Consider the following 18,569-nt stretch of genomic DNA (forward strand, 5'->3'; position numbering starts at 1 on the left):
TCCTCTTCTTTCCCTTTCCCCTACCACTTAGGACTTGTTAATGAAATTCTAATTATTTGCCTGTGGCTCATTAGTGGGTGATGTTTCCTGATTGCTTTAGCTGTGATTGGTGGGAATTAATTAACTTACTTTCTCATCTTTTCTCCCCTTTATTTTCTCACTTTTTGTTAGCTGTATCCCTTCTGCGTTGGCAGGGCATACACTCTACCCTGTCACTGTAATTCCCTGGTTTGTTTTAGTCTCAGCTCTACATTGAATATATTTACTGTGTACCATCATTCCTTTGACCATGCTTTCTCTAGCCTTCTCTTGGTGAATTCATCCAGTAGTAGTTTCCTTGAGGGGCTCCTGGGAAAATTTTCTGATTTCTTCTATGTTCAAAGCTGTTTGTACCTTTTATACTTGAAGGATGGCTTGGCTAGATGATAAAATCCTTTGTTCACACTTTTTCTGTATATCTTATAGTTATTTTCCCATTTTCTTCTGCACTGAATATTGCTATGGAAAATCTGGGGCCACATTTTTTGGTTTTGGTCTGGCCGTCCAAAGAGCCCTTATCTTTTGGGTGTGTTGATTTTATTAGGATATATCTTAGAGTTGACCATCTCAGCCACTTTGCCCTGGTGCACCTACTGTGCACTTTCAATACATAGATTCATCTTTCATTTCAGGAAAGTTTTCTTAAATTTAATCTGAATTGTTTTGTTATATTGGTTTGGTTTTCTGCTTCAAAGATTCAGTTAAGTACTGGTTGTATTCTCTTTGCTCATCATTTATAGCCATAATTTTTTTCTGTAGTTTTTTAAACTCTATTTCCATTTCATTTTATTAGGTCCTTAGTTTTTCCCCATATGCTTCTTCTCCCTTGTGCTCCTTCTCATTTCATCTTCACTTCCATGATAGTTTTAATTTGTTCTTATTTTTCTTGAGTTCTGATTACTCACATTTTTATCTCCTCCTTGTCTCACTCTTTGCGGAGTTCTTATTGTGCTTTGTGATTACCCTTAATAGAGGTGATTGGATTAAGTTTTAAAAATTTATGCCGTAACGTTTGCTCAGAATTTTCATATATTCTTTGGCTATGTTGTTTTGATGCATGTTCATCAGGTAAGTTTTGGTGTTCTTTTCCTGTTTTTAATTTAAAATTTAAACGTCTTTTAATTGAGACTGTGCCATATAAAAAACATTATTGCTCATCATAAAGTGAATTCCCTTGCCCTGGCTATTTGTGGGACAGTCCTCTGGGTGTGTGTGTAAAGGGGTGCTGGGAACAGGCAGCTTCTATACTTAACAGTTGCAATACTTTCTGCTTCACTGTTTCCATAGACATTCTGCTTCCTGCTAAAATGGCCTTTCTCTATAGCCCTGCCCTCTCTGTTTCTCTGAACCAAACTGTGTCCAGGAGGTCGTCTGCTGCCAGCCCTGTTGCCCCTCTGCCCACTTCCTTTGCTACACCAAAGGGGTGTATCTTTTGCACTTCTGGGTGAGCCTGTCACTTGCAGAGAGCACACAGTCTCCAAGTTGCCTGGCATGTGTTGCCCAGGGCTCTTTGCGCTTGTCACTCATTGTATTCTCCCTTTCTTGTCTTCCCCGCAGCAAGGCCTCTGCGTTATCTCCACCGTGTCTGCTCCAGATCTCATGCTTCTTGTTCTAGGTACAGGATGTAGGTTGTCACTCACCTCAGGGTGAGTCCATACTCTTAGTGTATTTTGCTGGCATTTTCTGTGATCTTTTCTCGTAGGGCTCTCTCACTGTTTGCTTCTTCCTCTCATCTTAGATTCATGGCTGCTATTAGCTAATTGTAGCAGCCTTTCAACAGTCTCCTTGCATTGTTGTGCTGAAAATGCTGTGTCCCCCCGACACGTCACCCGCGCCGTTTACCTTGTTTTGTGTGATACGCAGGAGGAGAAAGTTGGTGCTCCACGGGGCATATTATATTGGAGGTCTGATGAACTCTTTCAAAGGACCTCTAAGGTCCCTGTTTTGAGAATAGACTTTTAGGGGAGTAAGGTGGAAGCTGGGAACACCTTATGAACACCTTTTGAAGCTATTATAGCTGTTCAGGTGTATTAATGATGGGACTGTATCACAGTGGTAAGTGTGGAAATGGTGAGGAATGGTTAAATTCTGGATAGATGTTGAAGGGAAGCTGATTTGGGGCTTGCTAATGGAATAATGGAGTGTGAAGAGAGAGGGGAGCCATTTGCAGCCGTGCATACTGTGTGTATCTGTCTTTTCGAATGCTTCTCTGTATTGGGGAGCTCACGCTGGCTTTAAGTGGGTAGGACCTGTTCACAGGAAGACGTTCCCTACCGTGCCTGTCATCTTGCCCAGTTGCCAACATGAGCAGGACTTCACACAGTTAACTTACCAGGTGGAGTCCTTTGGTGTTCAAGTTCTGGGTGGAACTGCTTTTCCTGTGTTTATTCCAGACCCGTTGTGGAGGTCTCTTCCTGGGCCCAGCGGCGCCTTCCACATGCGCATCTCCTACCCTGCTTAGAGCCGAGTTCTTGGGCCCTGCTTGGGGTTAATGCTGCAGCCAGCTGCGCGACATACAGGGGCAGGGCCTGCGCAGCCAGTCCTTAGTCATCTCGCGAAGTAACCTGATGATTGCCTTGAAGCTCCTCCTGCTTGCTAAACTCAGAATGCTTGGCCAAAAGGAACAGCTTCCAAATCTGCTAGGGCCTCTTTCAGTGCATATTTGGATTGTGGTTCTATTAGGTTTATTCGTTATTAATGTGATCCTATTTGCCTTCTCTCTTCCAGAAATTTGTCAAAATTTCTGGTCTGCTGTAGTTTTCAGGGCTGCCATGGTTATATTATTTTTTATTTTCTGTCATTTTTGTGGGATAGTGGGATGGAAGACAGGAAATTCCTGTACTTACTGTCTGCCGTCTTGCCCTGGTTGTTTGCACTGCTCCTTAAGAACTGGCTGAGGGGCACACAGAAGAAAAAGAATTTGGGAAGGATCAGAGTTTTTAGGTTCAGGGGTTAGAAGATGATTTGGCTAATATGTAACATACTATTCATTAAGGACCTTAATATTTCTGGCTTATTGTAATCTTTACAGCTGTTCAGTTATATGGGACATATAATATGGAACATAATTGGGTGTCATTTACTTTTTTTTTTTTGAAGATACCCCCTTAGAGAGTGGAATATGAGAAAATATAACTAAAAATGAGCTGTCTAGTTTATGTCCATGGGAAGTCTTACATCATCCATATTAAGTTTCTGATTAGTTAACTACCTGTAATCATGTGAATTTTAGGAAACAACTTATAATTTTATATCTTTCCTGTATTGGGAAAAATGTATCTACCTTAAGTGTTAATGAAAGATAGGAGACAGAAGACTGCTTTGGGGAAGATACTCTGAACATTTAAGAATGAAAACATGTTTTAAATGTAGGGTTTGCATAAGTAGAAAAATTGAGTATATTGAAACATTTTCCACTTGTACTAAAATTCAAGTGTATTTCCTTACTAGGTTGTGATATCAAGTGCTATGCGTATTGCAAGTTAAACCTCACTACTATTTATAATGGCTTTGTGTCTGTGTGCTAAATTGGAAAGGTATTTTATGATGTCACGGTTGGGTGACAGTAATATTGTTTCATGTTAATATTTAATATTAATGCATTGAGGCAGGAATTAGGATAATAGCTTGAAGCGTCCCCCACTTCCCCCATGAGCCGAAGGTAGTATTGGTTCATTTTTCTATGTAGTGCAGGCTAACTAAATTTGTCCACCTTATTCTAATATCTTTCTCATTTTAAACCTGCCCAAGGTGCCTTCTTAAACCCCTTCCAGGATTAGCTGTTGCCAAGATGAATGCTCAGGCCTGTTATCCAGAGAGATGGCTTTCCCACAGTGAAATGCACTTCCATAAAAAACTAGAATTTGAACCCAACAATCCATTATTTAAGTTCTCTGTCCAAGGAGGACAGTGAGAAAAATCACCACCCCCAGATTAGGTGATTCAGAAGGAGGACACTGGGACTCAGCATATAGTTGTTCTCAGGGCTAAGACTTATCCTAATGACAGGATACAAACAAGATCAGCAAAGGGAAAAGGCACGTGGGTGAAATCCAGAGGAAACCGGGTGGAAGATTCCAAGAGTCTGTGAAATCAAGCAAGACGAGCTTAATTCCTCGGAGAACCAGGGCCCAGGGTCTGTACTGGGGGCTGGCCAGGTGGGCACCTGCTGCCTAGCCCATACCGAAATGCCCACAAGGCGAGATGGTTAGCGTAAACCACATTGTTCATACAAGCAGTTTAGGTAGGCCAGCCATTCTTATCAGGGAAGGGTGGGAGCACTGCTGAAACCCAACTTGCCAGTCGTCAGCCAAGGGCCGGGCTTGCCAGCAGGTCCTTCTAAGGAGGGGCCTCCGCTCTGCATGATGTTAGATATCCAGAGGCCTTGTATTCTCTAAATATTTAAAATAATATGAAAAGAAAGATGCCATGTGAATTGTCGTCAGCCTTCCCATACCAGGACTGTATGTGTCTTTCTGTTTTGATTGATACTTAAAAAAAATCAGGTTTGTAACAGTTTGCATTGAAACCTGTGGGTGAACTGGTCATTCCGACTGCTGCTGGTTTCTCCAGGTCTCTGAGCCTCTCATCCTTCTGAACCGTGGCCCCAGAGCTCCCCATGAAGATTTTCTTTGCTGCTGTCTTGTTTTCCTGTGCAACAGGCACTTCACTGCTTCGCATAAAGTGCTGATATTAAGACACCTCACAGTCGTGGGGAAGCTAATGTGGGAGGGTGGGCAGGTAAACAAGCAGTGTGGCTTTTACTGAACGGGAGCAGCGGGCTACCTAATTCAGCCTTAATGATGCCCTCCGTGGTTTTGAACAAAATTATTAAGGTGATATCGCTTCTCATGCTCTTAGTAATGGCAAAGGAAGGGGTTGAGGATGGTGACTTCAGTATCACATTTGCGGGGTATGTAAAGGTCTCAAACATTTAATTCCTTTTAACAGCATTGTCTTCAACATATTTTGACAGCTATTCAGGACTATGAAACTGCTCAGGAACACAATGAGAATGACCAGCAGATTCGAGAAGGTCTAGAGAAAGCACAGAGGCTACTGAAACAGTCGCAGAAACGAGATTATTATAAAATCTTGGGAGTAAAAAGGTGAGTTAGAAATTTAAAATTCACATTGTTATTTTTAATCAACTGTTTTAAAGCTAATTGTTGCTCTTTTTTCCCTCTGATTCATTTCCTTTTCTTAGGTAATTTCAGTCATAGATTAAACCCTAACAGTCTTGAACATCATAAAGCTGTTTTGAATATATTACAGATAAATTTCTTTGATAGAGACTAGTCATGCAATGATGGAGAATTAGTAGTTGGTGACAAAGAAAGGACACTATAGCATGAATAGGTCCTGGGCCTAGATTTTTTAAGAAGGGTAAAGAGGTGGGAGTGAGCTTTCTTTTGGTGGGGACAGGAGGGAAAGAGGAGTTGGGGAAAAGAAAACTTCTCTAGGCCTAAAAATAAAGTGGCACTTTCAGAATGAACTTGCAGGCACAGGGAGAATGTAATTTATGCAATACCTGCTTTTATATTAGACCCACCTTCCCTGAACAGGGGACCCATCAATCTTTCAATCAACAGTCTGAAACTTTGTTCTTTTTAAGTAATAAGCTAACCCAGGAGCAAAATACAAAATGGGCTTCAAAGAGTCAGTGTCTCTTTTAATGCCAAGAATCGAATCATGGTAGTTCGGAAATTTGATTCAAGAATCGAATCATGGTAGTTTGGAAATTCAGAAAGTTTAAAAATGCATCAATGCAATTTTCTTAAGGGAGAATTGTAAAGCGCAGGAGTACTTTAATTTGTTCCTGGTGAGAGTCTAACCTTAGGGAGCAAGCACGCAGGGAAGCCGGGTGACTGTAACGGTCGCGCGGAGCGCTGGCGAAGACGTTCCGCCGGTCATGACGGCAGTATCGGAAAACCAGGGTGCTGATCGGCCAGTGGGATCTTCCTAACTGTCTCTCTTAGCTCCTCCTGGCAGTATGTTGGACACTTCTTAACTAATGATTATGAATTAATTTTACCACCCTTCAGAAATGCCAAAAAACAAGAAATCATTAAAGCATACCGAAAATTAGCACTGCAGTGGCACCCAGATAACTTCCAGAATGAAGAAGAAAAGAAAAAAGCTGAGAAAAAGTTCATTGACATAGCAGCTGCTAAAGAAGTCCTCTCCGATCCAGGTATTGTTTGCTTTAATGTTTCTGTTCTCTTGAAATGGCCGAGTCAGTGACTGGCGACTTCTTAGCTCTATTCCTTTGCCCGTCTTAGAGGCCGTGTCAGGAGTGGACAGTGGGGTGCGTGGTGGGTGGGCCCCCTGGGGCTGACCTCGGGAGCTGGGGATGGTCCCTGAAGCCCATTTTCATGTCTACCCTTGTCAGACTCTGCGGACCCTCATGTACACAGTGCAGTGGAGACGCCACCAAGTGTGGAATCAGAAGGCCTGAGAGTGACTCTTATCTCTATTTGAATAAGTTCCTAGAACTTTTTTGGGCCTCAGGTTTTTTCACCAATGATAGGCAAGTACAACAAGAGGGATCCTCTTAGGTTCATTCCTTCCAGCTTCACAGATCAATGTGAATTTTTATACCAAACGTACAGGAAGGAGCTTGATTAGGATATGGACTGCCAGGCAGGAGTGTGCAGTGGTGCGACAGGGGCAAATACCCAGCCCCGGGCCGGCCCTGCCCTCTGAGAGTGGGTCCCCAGGCATCTTGCTCTAACGGTCATTCGAGTTACTGGTCGATATAAATGTCACTTCACCGTAAGCTAAAACGACCTGGAAAATAAGAGGGAGACCGTTTAAGAATTTAGGTAATACCGAGCAGTGCTTTGACATTCCCAGAGGGAATTCCATGTTAAGTTAACCTACTGCTTTTTTGTGGCTTTCCATGTCAGTGGGAGCAGAAACTATGACTTGAGCTAGACAAATTTAACAAAATAGAAGGAAATCACATTTTATGCCCATTTGACAAGTTTCTGAACTACTTATGCTGTGGAATTGAAATTAAATGATGTTTGTTCTCAAGTAATTTATAATCCAGTGAGAGAGAGAGAGGAATCACTTAAGGGGTACAGGGGGATACATACTGTTTGGTCTTTTGTTCTGCACACGTCGTGCCTGAGGCTGGCTCTGTCCTCGCAGCGGGCGCAGCGGGCCGGCGAGGCGCTCCGGCGCTGGGCCCCGAGGGAAGCAGGGGGCCTCCGGGCAGAGCGGCACGCATCGCGAAAGGAGCTGCACTCGGACTCCTTTTCTGTCCTCTGTGCCTTTTTCTCAGCCCCTGTCCTTACTGTAACGATGGTAGCTGTTCCTAATCCCTGAGCGTATTAGCTTGCTCGTCTGCTGCCTGCAGTGTCCTTTCTCGCACGTGTCTGCACGGGCCTCTGTCTCATCACGGACTTCGCTCCGGACTGACAGGCACAGCAGTGGAGGTGGCCTGCTGGCCTGTACGATAGGGCGCCTCCCTCCCTCAGGTCTGGGGCGCCTTCCTCCTGTTTAGATTTAATAGTGAGGCCCCAGGCGCTTCATGGGTTGACGAGGTTCGCCTGGCTGACTTGATGCCTGGGGGCAGGACGGTGAACACGGCCGTGCGTGACTTTGAGGTCTCATTCCCTGCAGTTCCTCGGCTTTCCCAGAGAAGAATTTCCTTGGGTAGCTTCTTGTGAGGAGAGAAGATTTAGGGGGCCCGAACTTGCATGAATATCCATTTTCAACCCTGAACCTCACCGCCTTCTCCATGACTGGTTTCTCCTGAAGCCGAGTCTGTGATCTGGGTGGGAGAGGGAGGCTGGGTTTGAGCATCAGTCGGTCACGGCTAACCGAGTGTCTCGGTAACCGAGGGGTGGGGTCCTCAGACCCCGCCTCAGCCCACACCTCAGGCAGCGCCTGGCTCTTAGCTCGCTGGTTTCTTTTACAGAGATGAGGAAGAAGTTCGACGACGGAGAAGACCCCCTGGATGCAGAAAGCCAACAAGGAGGGGGCGGCAACCCTTTCCACAGAAGCTGGAACTCATGGCAAGGGTTCAATCCCTTCAGCTCAGGCGGACCTTTTAGATTTAAATTCCACTTCAATTAAACCAGCTGTTTTTCTGCTCTTCATTTTTTAAAGATTAAAAACAAAAAAACCTTGTTCCAGGATCTTAATGAAAAAAAAATTTCAGTCTTTCAGTTTGTCCATGACCAAAGAGTTGTTTTCATAGGAAATATCTGTTCTTTCATCCGTTTTAGACTTGAGGCTGATGGGTTTGTGAGGGCAGGGAGGCCGGGGAACGGTTCTGTGTCTGGGCTGTGAACGTCGGGACGAAGGAGTCTGAGGCAGGCGCACAGAGTTTGTAGTTTTCTACACTGGAGCACGTGGAAATTCTTTTCTTCACGTCCTTGCTTATGTGTCAGCGCCTGCGTCTGTGAGGAGGAGCGGTGGTGTCTGTCGGGATTCTCCCGGAGGAACGAACGCTCTGAGCTGTACGTTGTCAGGGACGGCTTTGCTTCCTTTCTGGTCAGTCCGGTCACTTGTGAACATGCCCAGTTTCCACATGCATCCCCACCTCTCTACGAGCATCAGTGTGGCTGTCAGTGAAGGTGGGCAGAGCCTGTCTTTTAGAAAACCTGCTACCGAATGATTGATAGTCGCTGGAGCCAGGGTTAGATTTGGACTGATGTTAAGCATGTATGTTTTTTTGTTCAGTACCTGCAGGGGAATACTGAAAATCACTGAAATAGAATTAACTGTAAATCCTACTGGCCCTTTTAATATGAAACACAACAAACGAAAAAGTAATATGTAAAATAGGTTCAGATAATATAGCAGTGGTATTTAAAATAATATTGCTGTAGTGCAGAGTGAAATACTTTAACAACTGAAGTTGTGAGTTAAACAGCATTTCCTGTAACAGGATTGGCTTAGAAATGTAAAGTCGCTCAGTCAACATAAACAAACAAACAGAATGCCATGTTTCCCACTTTTAGTAAATACAGCCGACAGTATCTCTTAGGTCCTGGCCGACCTGGCCCGTGGGTGCTCGTGTGGGACTGTTTTGAGGTGGGTGTTAAATAGCAGGCCTGCCCCTTTTTCAGACCTTGATGCCTCTGGATGTTCTCTGCCAGAAAAAAACAACAAAACAACAAAAAACAGGTTTACAGATCTAGTCAGCTCCAGCTGTATGTCCACTATCAAGATGGCATCTCTTCTTGGGATACCTTCTTCTTACCTTTTAAGAGAAATGAACTATTCAGTCTTTATATACTGGATAACTTTTTCCCTAAAAAAAAAAAAAAAAAAGAGTGTTACTTTAATCAAGAACATGAAATATTTATGGAATGATGATGCTGCATTTAAATTCTAAGAGAATTACTTTAGATAAGAATTATTACATTCTGGAAAGGTTTTTGTTTTTGCCTCAGAGCATTCTGAAGCAATTTAAGCAGGATAGGCTTAATATATTGTTTTTAGGAAATCAAGCATTTTCTTTGAGTTGCGGGGACTGTCCTGACTGCTAATATCCACAACAGCCAGCCAAGCACAAATCGTTTTCTTCTACAGTCATCCTGAAACACGCGTGGAAAAAAGTTGTTTAAACTGAGACAAAACACATAGTTGAGGTGAACAAAACACGTGAGTGCTTTCTGCATCTATTTAGAAGTTTATTTCTTACCAATAAACTTAAGATTGCATTTTGAAAACTAGCAAACAGCTTGCAGCTCTCATTTTGTTTTAATGTCTCAAAATTCAAGTCAGTGTGAAAATAATTTACAAGGGAAATTCATTTTTGTTTATTCTTTAATCTTGTTACTTCATTAGTTACATCAGCAATTTTTTTTTCAATCTGGTTCTTTCATATATGATGTCACTGTGAACTCTCTGAAATCTAGCGATGGCCTCTACCTACTTTTACAAGAGTTTTCACACAGAATCAGAACGAGGGGAGTATCAAACCACTTGCCGTTCTATCCGGAGGAGAGGATGCAAGGCTGCCAGCAAGGAGGAGCCGGAAGGAGTCCGGGCGGCTGGAGGTGGGCCACGTGTCCTGGGCACCTGTCACCTCGCCGACTGCCCCCCCGCCGCCGAAAGCGTTGTTTGCTTCACTCTTTTCTCCACCTGTAATAACTATAAATCCTGTTCCTAAAGCCTTACCATGGACTGACTTTAGTCATCGTAGTGGAAATGTGCAGAGAGTTAACTTGTTTTCAGTGAAGAGGGAGAAGCAAGTATGGTGCCAAGCGCCAAGCGCCACGAAGAGAAATTCTCTGGGCTCTGTTGTTTAGCTAATTAATGAAGAAAATAACGACCTTTAAGTTCCAGCCGTGAGGGTCATCAGCGGTCTTCTGGCATCCACTTGATTGGGAAGGTGGTCACTCCACGCTTCTTTCAGAGTGACTGAGGAGAGCGCTGGGAGTGTGAAGGGACACTCGTCCGTCCTGGCGGCCTGATGCAGGAGGTCGTCACCGCTCGTGCGGGTGCCGGGTAACCGCTGTGGCTCTCTCTGGAAAAGCCAAATGAGCGGGGCACCCAGCCTTGGCTGTATTACGTTCCCCGTTAAACTCCTCCCTCCCTTTTCAGTGAGCGCCGGAAGTGAAGTATCGCTGGCCTGTAAATGGATATTTTTCCACAGCAACAAGTATTCAACACATCAGCCTATAAACCTGAAAAAGTCCCAAAAAGAGAGGATAAATTAATGCCCACTTCTGAAAGTTTGTGCTTTCTTAACATGGATAAATGAAAACTGGAAAACGACTTCAATAGTTTACTAATGTGAATTGGATATAACAATACTAATTTTAAAACATTTTTCTCTTTAGGCAGTATTAAAAGTTTAAGTATCAGTATGAAAACAGAACTCTTTGGGACTCTGATAATGGAATGTAAAAACTACCCACAGCTTAAGAGAAAAATACTACTGATAACCGAGTATGAAGGAAAAAAGCTAATAGAATCGCAATTTTAAGTTGGCACCATTTTCTATTCATGGTGGAAAATGAAAGATTTCACCTTTAAAGCGTGAAATTGGTCAGAAGTTGTATGTGACATTTACCATGAAAAAAGGGCACAAGATGCTTAGTTACAAATGGTTCCTCAGTCAGGCCTGTGCCTCCTTAGAGGGACGGGGCCCCGGTGACAGGCCCTGTGCAGAGTTTTCATCGAGTACACACCAGTGGTTAACCTAGAGAAATTCATGCAGCTACGTTGAATGTAGTTGACTTTTCCATGTTTATAAAGGAAGGAGGAAGGCAAATGCTGATTTACCAACAATTATCCTTATTCTAAATCAGATCATTCCTTTTTTGTTAGTAGCAGAGTTTATTCTGTAATTGCAAATGATGTTAATAGGTGGGGATAATTAGTTTTGTTTAATGATCTCATTTGCTGAATGATTTAAGAGTAAATTTAGCCACTGCGTGGCTTTGTGTATAGTAAACAGACTTTGTTTCGTACCTCTGTGGTTGAACCTCTCCCGTGCAGTGGAAAGCAGAGCACAGGGGAGGGGAAAAACTGGAGATGTCTGATAAGTTAGGCTGTTACTCCTACTGTGGTTGGTTTGAATGAGACAAGACGAAGTAACTTAATCCATCTCAATTTAGTGTCTTAATAAAAACAACACCGAACATTAACTGAACTGGGTCTCAGACATGTCTACAAATATGGGTACTATTTTTATGCCCGTGTATTTTCACATTTAATAAAAATATTTATGGTCAAATGAGTACTTTCTTGCTTTCAGTCTTTTGGAGAAGTCTGTTTTCCAACTTTGCTTTACATGTAATCAACTACTGAGGTGACAGAGGGCTCCTGCTTGACACTAGCTGCAGGGAAGAGCGCAAAAAGCAGAAATGATTACAGTCTCGTAACCCAGCCCCCCAAGGTCCTAGGACAGTGAGGCCTTAACAGGTGGCCAGTTCTTCACTTTCAGTACCATTAAAATCTAACTTTTAGGTTGGCTCTGAGGACTTTCCCTTTTATATCATAACACACACATTTCTGTTAAAGTTCTGAAAGGGGTGGTGGGGACACTGCGGCTTATCTCAGTCAGATCTCTAACTACAAACAAAAGGAGCTTTCTTTGTGTATTCTGCATGTCCTAAAACTACAGGACAGCTAGAATACTTAGAGAACTTCCCCAGAAAGCAGTTTCCACATTCTTAATAATCATGATACCTACCTTAGCAACACATCATCAATCAGCCTTCGTCTGAAGATACCGCAAGTACCTGCAACAGGCCTGAGGGCTACCTGCCTTCGCACAGGAGGGGAGAGCCGAGTCTACCAGCCCCTCAGCGGTTGTAAGCCCTGATCCCCTCCCCCTCCTACCCTCACGCCCAAGAAATCCAATCACTTCAATCTTAAGGCATATAGGTCACACCCCAGAGACCCTGAACTCTGCAAACCTCTATCCACCGAGTCAGTCCTTCCTTGGAGATCAACAGAAGCATGAGATGCACGGTCATCTGTCGCTGCTTTACACTAGGATTCAGTTTCCTAACAAGGAGGCCTCCAGGTGACAACTCCGAGGTTGCAGTCTTGTTTTGAATACATTTCCAACCTTCACTAAGGTCAGTCTACTGGGAGAAGCATCTCCTCCAGTTCTAATGTCACGAGGGACCGAGCAGCTGGATTTGGAAGGGCCACTGGCAAAAGGAGTTCCAAGGTCTTCCTGAGGAAATTGGAATTGAACATCGTTAAAAAGCACGAGGGAGAAACCACTGCTTGCAGCATTTCTTGGCGGATTTAAGTTTGTGTTATTTGCATGTTTCCCTGCTCTTACAGGAGATTTCTATAAGAATAGTGTCTCATTTGTATGTGTGTATTTATCTATGTAAAGGATTTTTTAAAAGACTGGTTGCCCTAAATGGATGTGATTTTTCTGTGAAAGGTTCTTTAAAGATAGCAAAGGATAACTCTTCTAAAACAATCCTTCACTGTATTACAGTTTTCTTAGGATTTTATTAATACTCCTTCACACATACCACCTGTTGCAATGTTGTATTTTCTGCAGTGTTTATGCTTTTGTTGCCGCAGGTTACTAAAACCTCATAAAAGTGGAAAGACCTAATTCTACAGTTGCACGATTTTAGTGCAAGAAAACTAGCTTCTCTTTCTCTTGGTAGGTCAACATGCAGTGAATGGCCTGTACAGCATGGCCTTAGGCCAGGGGGATTTTGTCTTGGACGCTGTGCAATGAAGAAAAATCGCATCATCAGATCCCAAATAAATAAGGCTCTTTGTCCTTATCCAAGAGCTTTTACCCGATATAGTCAGGAATGATATTATGAATAAATATAACTATTAGGAAACAGTGCAGGCATAGAAATACTCCCGGAGAGATTCCGGATTAACACTGATGATGAATGTTAGAGCCCTTCACTGCACTTTAGGGTCAGATCACCAAAGCTCTCCACGTACTTGACAAACTCCCCTACGTCACCTTGTGCACCTGGCTCCAACCTCCCCACCCCCTCCTCTCCTCCTCGTCCTCAAAGGAACAAAACTACCCCCTTGCCAGTCTGCGCCCAGTGTGCACTTCCTCCTCCTTCACTTTGCATCCTAAATGTCACTTTCTCACGCCTTCCTGACACTTTCCCTGCCCAGCATTTTCATTTGGATATTTAGTGAATGCCACTTGTACTGGCCTAGTAACTTCAAAAGGACAGCCTCGCGCACTGTAGCTACTTAAATATTTGTTGGATTTGTTCAGGTTAGGAAGACCTGGATTATCGGCCTTCGGACGAAACTGGAAACATTTTTCTGGTGGAAGCAGGCTGGGGGAAAACGAAGGAAAGCCTGCACACCAGTGGTGGGTTTGCTCACTTCTGTCGATAAGGGAGTTTGAGCATGGTGCTCTGGACTAGGTTAGATGCTCCGCCGTATGATCAGTTGTGTTTACTTCGCACTTCATCTTACTCCACAAGGCTGGTACCGAAATTACTCCTTCTCTAACTTGGTCCCAAATTTTAAACACTGGGCTACCTGGAGCCTTTGTCATTCAAATCTTTTGGTTTTGAACCAGTCTTTTAGAATTTGAATACCTTTTCGTCCTTCAATTGTAATCAAAACCTTTAAATTTTTTTTTAAGGGGTGTACTCTTTTTTTTTTTTTTTAATTAATTTATTTATGACTGTGTTGGGTCTTCGTTTCTGTGCGAGGGCTTTCTCCAGTTGCGGCGAGCGGGGGCCACTCTTCATCGCGGTGCGCGGGCCTCTCACCGTCGTGGCCTCTCTTGTTGCGGAGCACAGGCTCCAGACGCGCAGGCTCAGTAGTTGTGGCTCACGGGCCCAGTTGCTCCGCGGCATGTGGGATCTTCCCAGACCAGGGCTCGAACCCGTGTCCCCTGCATTGGCAGGCAGATTCTCAACCACTGCGCCACCAGGGAAGCCCAAAGCCTGTGATTTTAAAGTGAAATCACATCAGATAGGATGCAAACCTTACATAGTTGGGCAGGATCATGATTGAAATACACTTAAATTCAAGTAACTATGAACTGTAGGGGACAAGATTATTCTCCAAATCTGGAGTCTATAAACGAAGCTGTTAACAGTAGGTTCTAAGCAAAGAGACTTCACTCTAGAATTTCTCAGAAAACAGAATTTTATATTTGATAAGCTGGGCTAATAAACAGCAAACTGGGGAACAGCTGTCCCATTACCTAACACTTGGACTCATTTCTGAGGGGTTACAGGGTGGGCTGGCACCCCTGACCACGTGCTGCCATCACAGAGCTGCCTGTTTGCACACTCACCACCGAACTCCTGAACCTTTGTGCCTCACCTCCCTCACTTTGCCACCAAAAGGAAGATCTTAAAATCAATTGGTTCTTTGGAAGAAGAAGGACCCCCTTAAGTCTGCTGAAAAGAAGTGGGCAAGACAGGGGCTGGGCAGTGACTGAGACTTCATGGTACTGAGCCTGGATCCGTTAGCACTTTTCGTTTGACCTCCGAACCAGGGATCTGAGACATATGTCAGAGCCCTTCAATGAACAGTCTCATGTGTTCCAGTGGGAAGTTAAATGCCACCAACTTTGCTGCTGTATCTCAGAGAAGAAAATTCTCTTAGCCGTGCTTCAGTTACTGAAGGATAGTCTGACTTGACATATACCTACTGCCTTGAACACTATTCATCTGGGTCTTCTTCTGGGTGGTAGCACCTGTCTGTCTGGTTGCGTCCCAGGCGCTGGACCTGACCCACAGGAGCAACCGTTTCTTTGGGCAGGCTCCCATTCGTGTCAAACTGCATTTTTTAAAAAAAATTATTTATTTAATTTATTTATTTTTGGCTGCGTTGGGTCTTTGTTGCTGTGCACAGGCTTTCTCTAGTTGTGACGAGCGGGGGCTATTCTTCGTTGTGGTGCACGGGCTTCTTGCGGTGGCTTCTCTTGTTAAGGAGCACAGGCTCTAGGCGCACAGACTTCAATAGTTGTGGCACACGGGCTCAGTAGTTGTGGCAGGCGAGCTCCAGAGTGCAGGCTCAGTAGTTGTGGCGCACGGGCTTAGTTGCTCCGCCGCATGTGGGATCTTCCTGGACCAGGGCTCGAACTCGTGTCTCCTGCATTGGCAGGCAGATTCTTAACCACTGCGCCACCAGGGAAGCCCTGCATTTTTACTATTAAAGAAAAGCCTGATTTTGTCTGTAAGCCCAGGCTGACGGCCTGCGGTGCTTCCTGGAGGTATTCTCTTCTCTCCCTCTAGGAGCTTCACTGTTCCCTGAACTTGAGAATAACTGGAGCCGAAGGACGGGCACTGCCAACGTCTAACCGCTGGCACCAAAGCATCTGGGAGGCATGGAGACTTTGGACTGTCTTCAGTCTTATATTCCGGGTTTACCTTATACCAAAACTTATATCCCAAACTTAAATGTCTTTTCATGGTTAAAACTCAAAATCTCCTAATTCTCAGATACGCTCTGTTCCGACTTTCCTCTGAGAAGGAGGAAGGAGAAGTGGATTGTAACTTCTCAAAACGGGAAGCACTGTGTGTCTTTGCTCTCTCCTAGGATTTGATTTTTGTTAAAATTCGCTATAGGGCCTGCGCCTGAACACCGGAATTCAGGATCAGGAATGCATGTGGAAGGCCTCGGGCTACCTTCCAGCACCCTCAGGGCAGCGGAGCTGGGGCCTTCTCCGCGAGTGCTGCCCTGCGGTTCAGTTCCCCTAGCGCGTCCCCGAGGAGGGGAGAGCTCTGTATGGCGCTGCGCTCTACGTGCACTTGACGTAAACATTAGCCATTTTATAAAAGAATCTCCCTGCAAAGAAATATTTATAAGTCTGGATTTTTAGATATAAGGTATCATTCATCTGGAAATGAGACATGTAAATTTAGCCATTCAAATCACAAGCTACAAAGTACATTATTCTGCAATTTTAGCTTATATTCTATGAAGTACAGAATCTAGCATATTGGAGATGGTAGTTAGTAATAAGTGTGGAAATCAGGTGCCATTACCTAGTGAAGTACCATCTCACAGTCAGCTGGGGCTTCTGCCTAAAGCACCACAAGCAGACCGGAGGTAGCTGGGTTGGAGCATCTGGCCTAAGCTAGAAGCTTACAGAGTCTCTTACCTCTCACCAAGCCCCGACTCCAAAGAGGAGTGAGCCGGAGACCCCATGGAACTGGGGTCTTCACCCCAGGCCGAGTTACCACTCAAGCCTTCGACAGCACCCTTGGAACCCACAGGAATAATCTACTTCCACCCCAGGCCACACCTGGAGCACTCCATTTTCTCACAGACAAACCCAAACAAGTAACAAAGGGAAGGTTACAGGGAGAAGGAGAGGTCTTGTGATCTCTTATTAGGAAGAATGAAGCTGCTGGGGGCAAAGTAGTGATTTTCAAATACTCTGTGGGCTGTGCCATCCAATAGAGAAGGATTAGATTCGTTCAGAAGAGCTCAAAGGAGCAAGAGTAGAGACTGCCAGTAGACAGCTTCGGGCTCAGTGTGGAACTGTGTACGGAGTTGTCCAAAGATGGACCAGCCAGTCTCCAGAGGCAGACAGTTCCATGGGGCCCTGGAAGGTTCCAAGATGGCTTGAGGGTCCACCTGGCAGGGCCTGGTAAGGGGGGCTGTTCCTCAAACCTCACTTATCACTGGAGTCATCTGGAGAGCTTCTTAGACAATCATGATTTCCCACGCTCACCTCAGTCAGCCCTATTCAATCAGCTTCTTCAGGGGACAGGGTCCAGATGACACTGAGGTCTTCTCCAGTCCCAAGATCCTATGATTCTAGAATAGTTGGATAGTTTTTGAACATTTACTATTCCTATTCATCTATTATTAATATAAAACAGGAAAACAAACTGTTTACACTCTTAACTAAGTTTCTATAAAACTAGCCAGTTCTTTTTTAAAAAGAATACATATATACCCCATAAGCCCATGAATATCATTTTATGAAATAAAAATTAGAAACATTAAAAAAATACAAATACTGCATAGGATTAAAACATCATATGGTTTAAGATAAACAAAATAAGTAATTACAGTGTGACACTACTTCCATTTTAAAACAACAGTTAAGGTATAAATGGGCTTACTTTAAAAAAAAATTATTGGGAAATAACCATGAGTCCTTCTTCTTTCTCAGAAGAAAAAACACAAAATAGATTTCTCTAATTTAAAAGCATCTTTTGAATGAAGAAATATGGATGCACATAGAGCTGGAATATCCAAACATGTAGATGGTTTGCTAATTCCCCATGAGGACCAGCTAGTCAGATATGTTCTTCTACTTGGTTATCTGGCAAAATTATCACTTTAACTGGTGAAAACACAGTGTTTTAAGCAATCAGGAAAGAGGAACAATCTAGTTTTAAATACTCAATGGTCATTTCTTATATAACTTAAACTTATTCAATACATTAAACACATGTATTTTTAAATAATATAATTTAAATTGAAGAATATGTCACTGATCCTTAATGAAACTTTCAAAAGTCTTAGCAGTAGTTCCACATTTCCCCAGCAGGTGGCAGATTTCTTGTCATACTTCCTCATCTTCTTACACAGGCCTGTGCTAGAGTTCATCATGTGTCAAAACTGTAGGGGAGGAGAGTTTATTTAGCTCCTGAAATCTCAAACATCACATTAGCGTAAACCTGACTGAGCTATGAATTAATATAATAAAAAGCATAGGTGCTCCCTGAGGATCCTCTTGTTTGTTAGTTTAGTACCTACTTGCTTCATTATGTGCCCTAAGAATAGCTCTTTGTATGTTATGGGATCTATTACATTGTATCATAACTACTTGCCTCTTTACCCACCTAGAAGCAAGTTCCCATGAGTCTATGAGAACAAGGACCATACCTTATTTATCTTTGTTATCTTCAGGACCTAGCACCCTGCCTGGCAATAGAGGCCTTGAACAGTACTAACAGATTACTCACCACGTACAAAGTATCCTGTTATTAATGTAATGGAACAACAAAAAGCAGAAGACATATATGGTCCTCGTCTAAGATGCGAGGACAGAGCATTCAAACACAGACACAAATACTATACAAATGTGAGAATCAGTACTAGTGAAGACCCTTAGAGATCAA

At 43.6% G+C, this 18,569-nt stretch overlaps 2 protein-coding genes across 2 annotated transcripts in view; one reads left to right on the top strand and one right to left on the bottom strand.

Annotated features, from left to right (window-relative positions):
- DNAJC3 (DnaJ heat shock protein family (Hsp40) member C3) overlaps positions 1–11,743 on the top strand; it is an 88,084-nt gene extending 76,341 nt beyond the window's left edge. The window contains exons 10-12 of the mRNA XM_059902850.1: positions 5,015–5,147; positions 6,084–6,232; positions 7,967–11,743. Coding sequence (XP_059758833.1) covers positions 5,015–5,147; positions 6,084–6,232; positions 7,967–8,124 — 440 coding nt within the window. The 3' untranslated portion in view covers positions 8,125–11,743. The remainder of the gene's footprint in view (positions 1–5,014; positions 5,148–6,083; positions 6,233–7,966) is intronic.
- A 6,152-nt stretch (positions 11,744–17,895) lies between these two features.
- UGGT2 (UDP-glucose glycoprotein glucosyltransferase 2) overlaps positions 17,896–18,569 on the bottom strand; it is a 180,089-nt gene continuing 179,415 nt past the window's right edge. The window contains exon 39 of the mRNA XM_059902510.1: positions 17,896–18,066. Within this exon, the coding sequence (XP_059758493.1) occupies positions 18,044–18,066 (23 nt within the window). The 3' untranslated portion in view covers positions 17,896–18,043. The remainder of the gene's footprint in view (positions 18,067–18,569) is intronic.

The sequence above is a fragment of the Balaenoptera ricei genome, chromosome 18, assembly GCF_028023285.1.
Source record: "Balaenoptera ricei isolate mBalRic1 chromosome 18, mBalRic1.hap2, whole genome shotgun sequence".
In the NCBI taxonomy this organism is placed as follows: domain Eukaryota; kingdom Metazoa; phylum Chordata; class Mammalia; order Artiodactyla; family Balaenopteridae; genus Balaenoptera; species Balaenoptera ricei.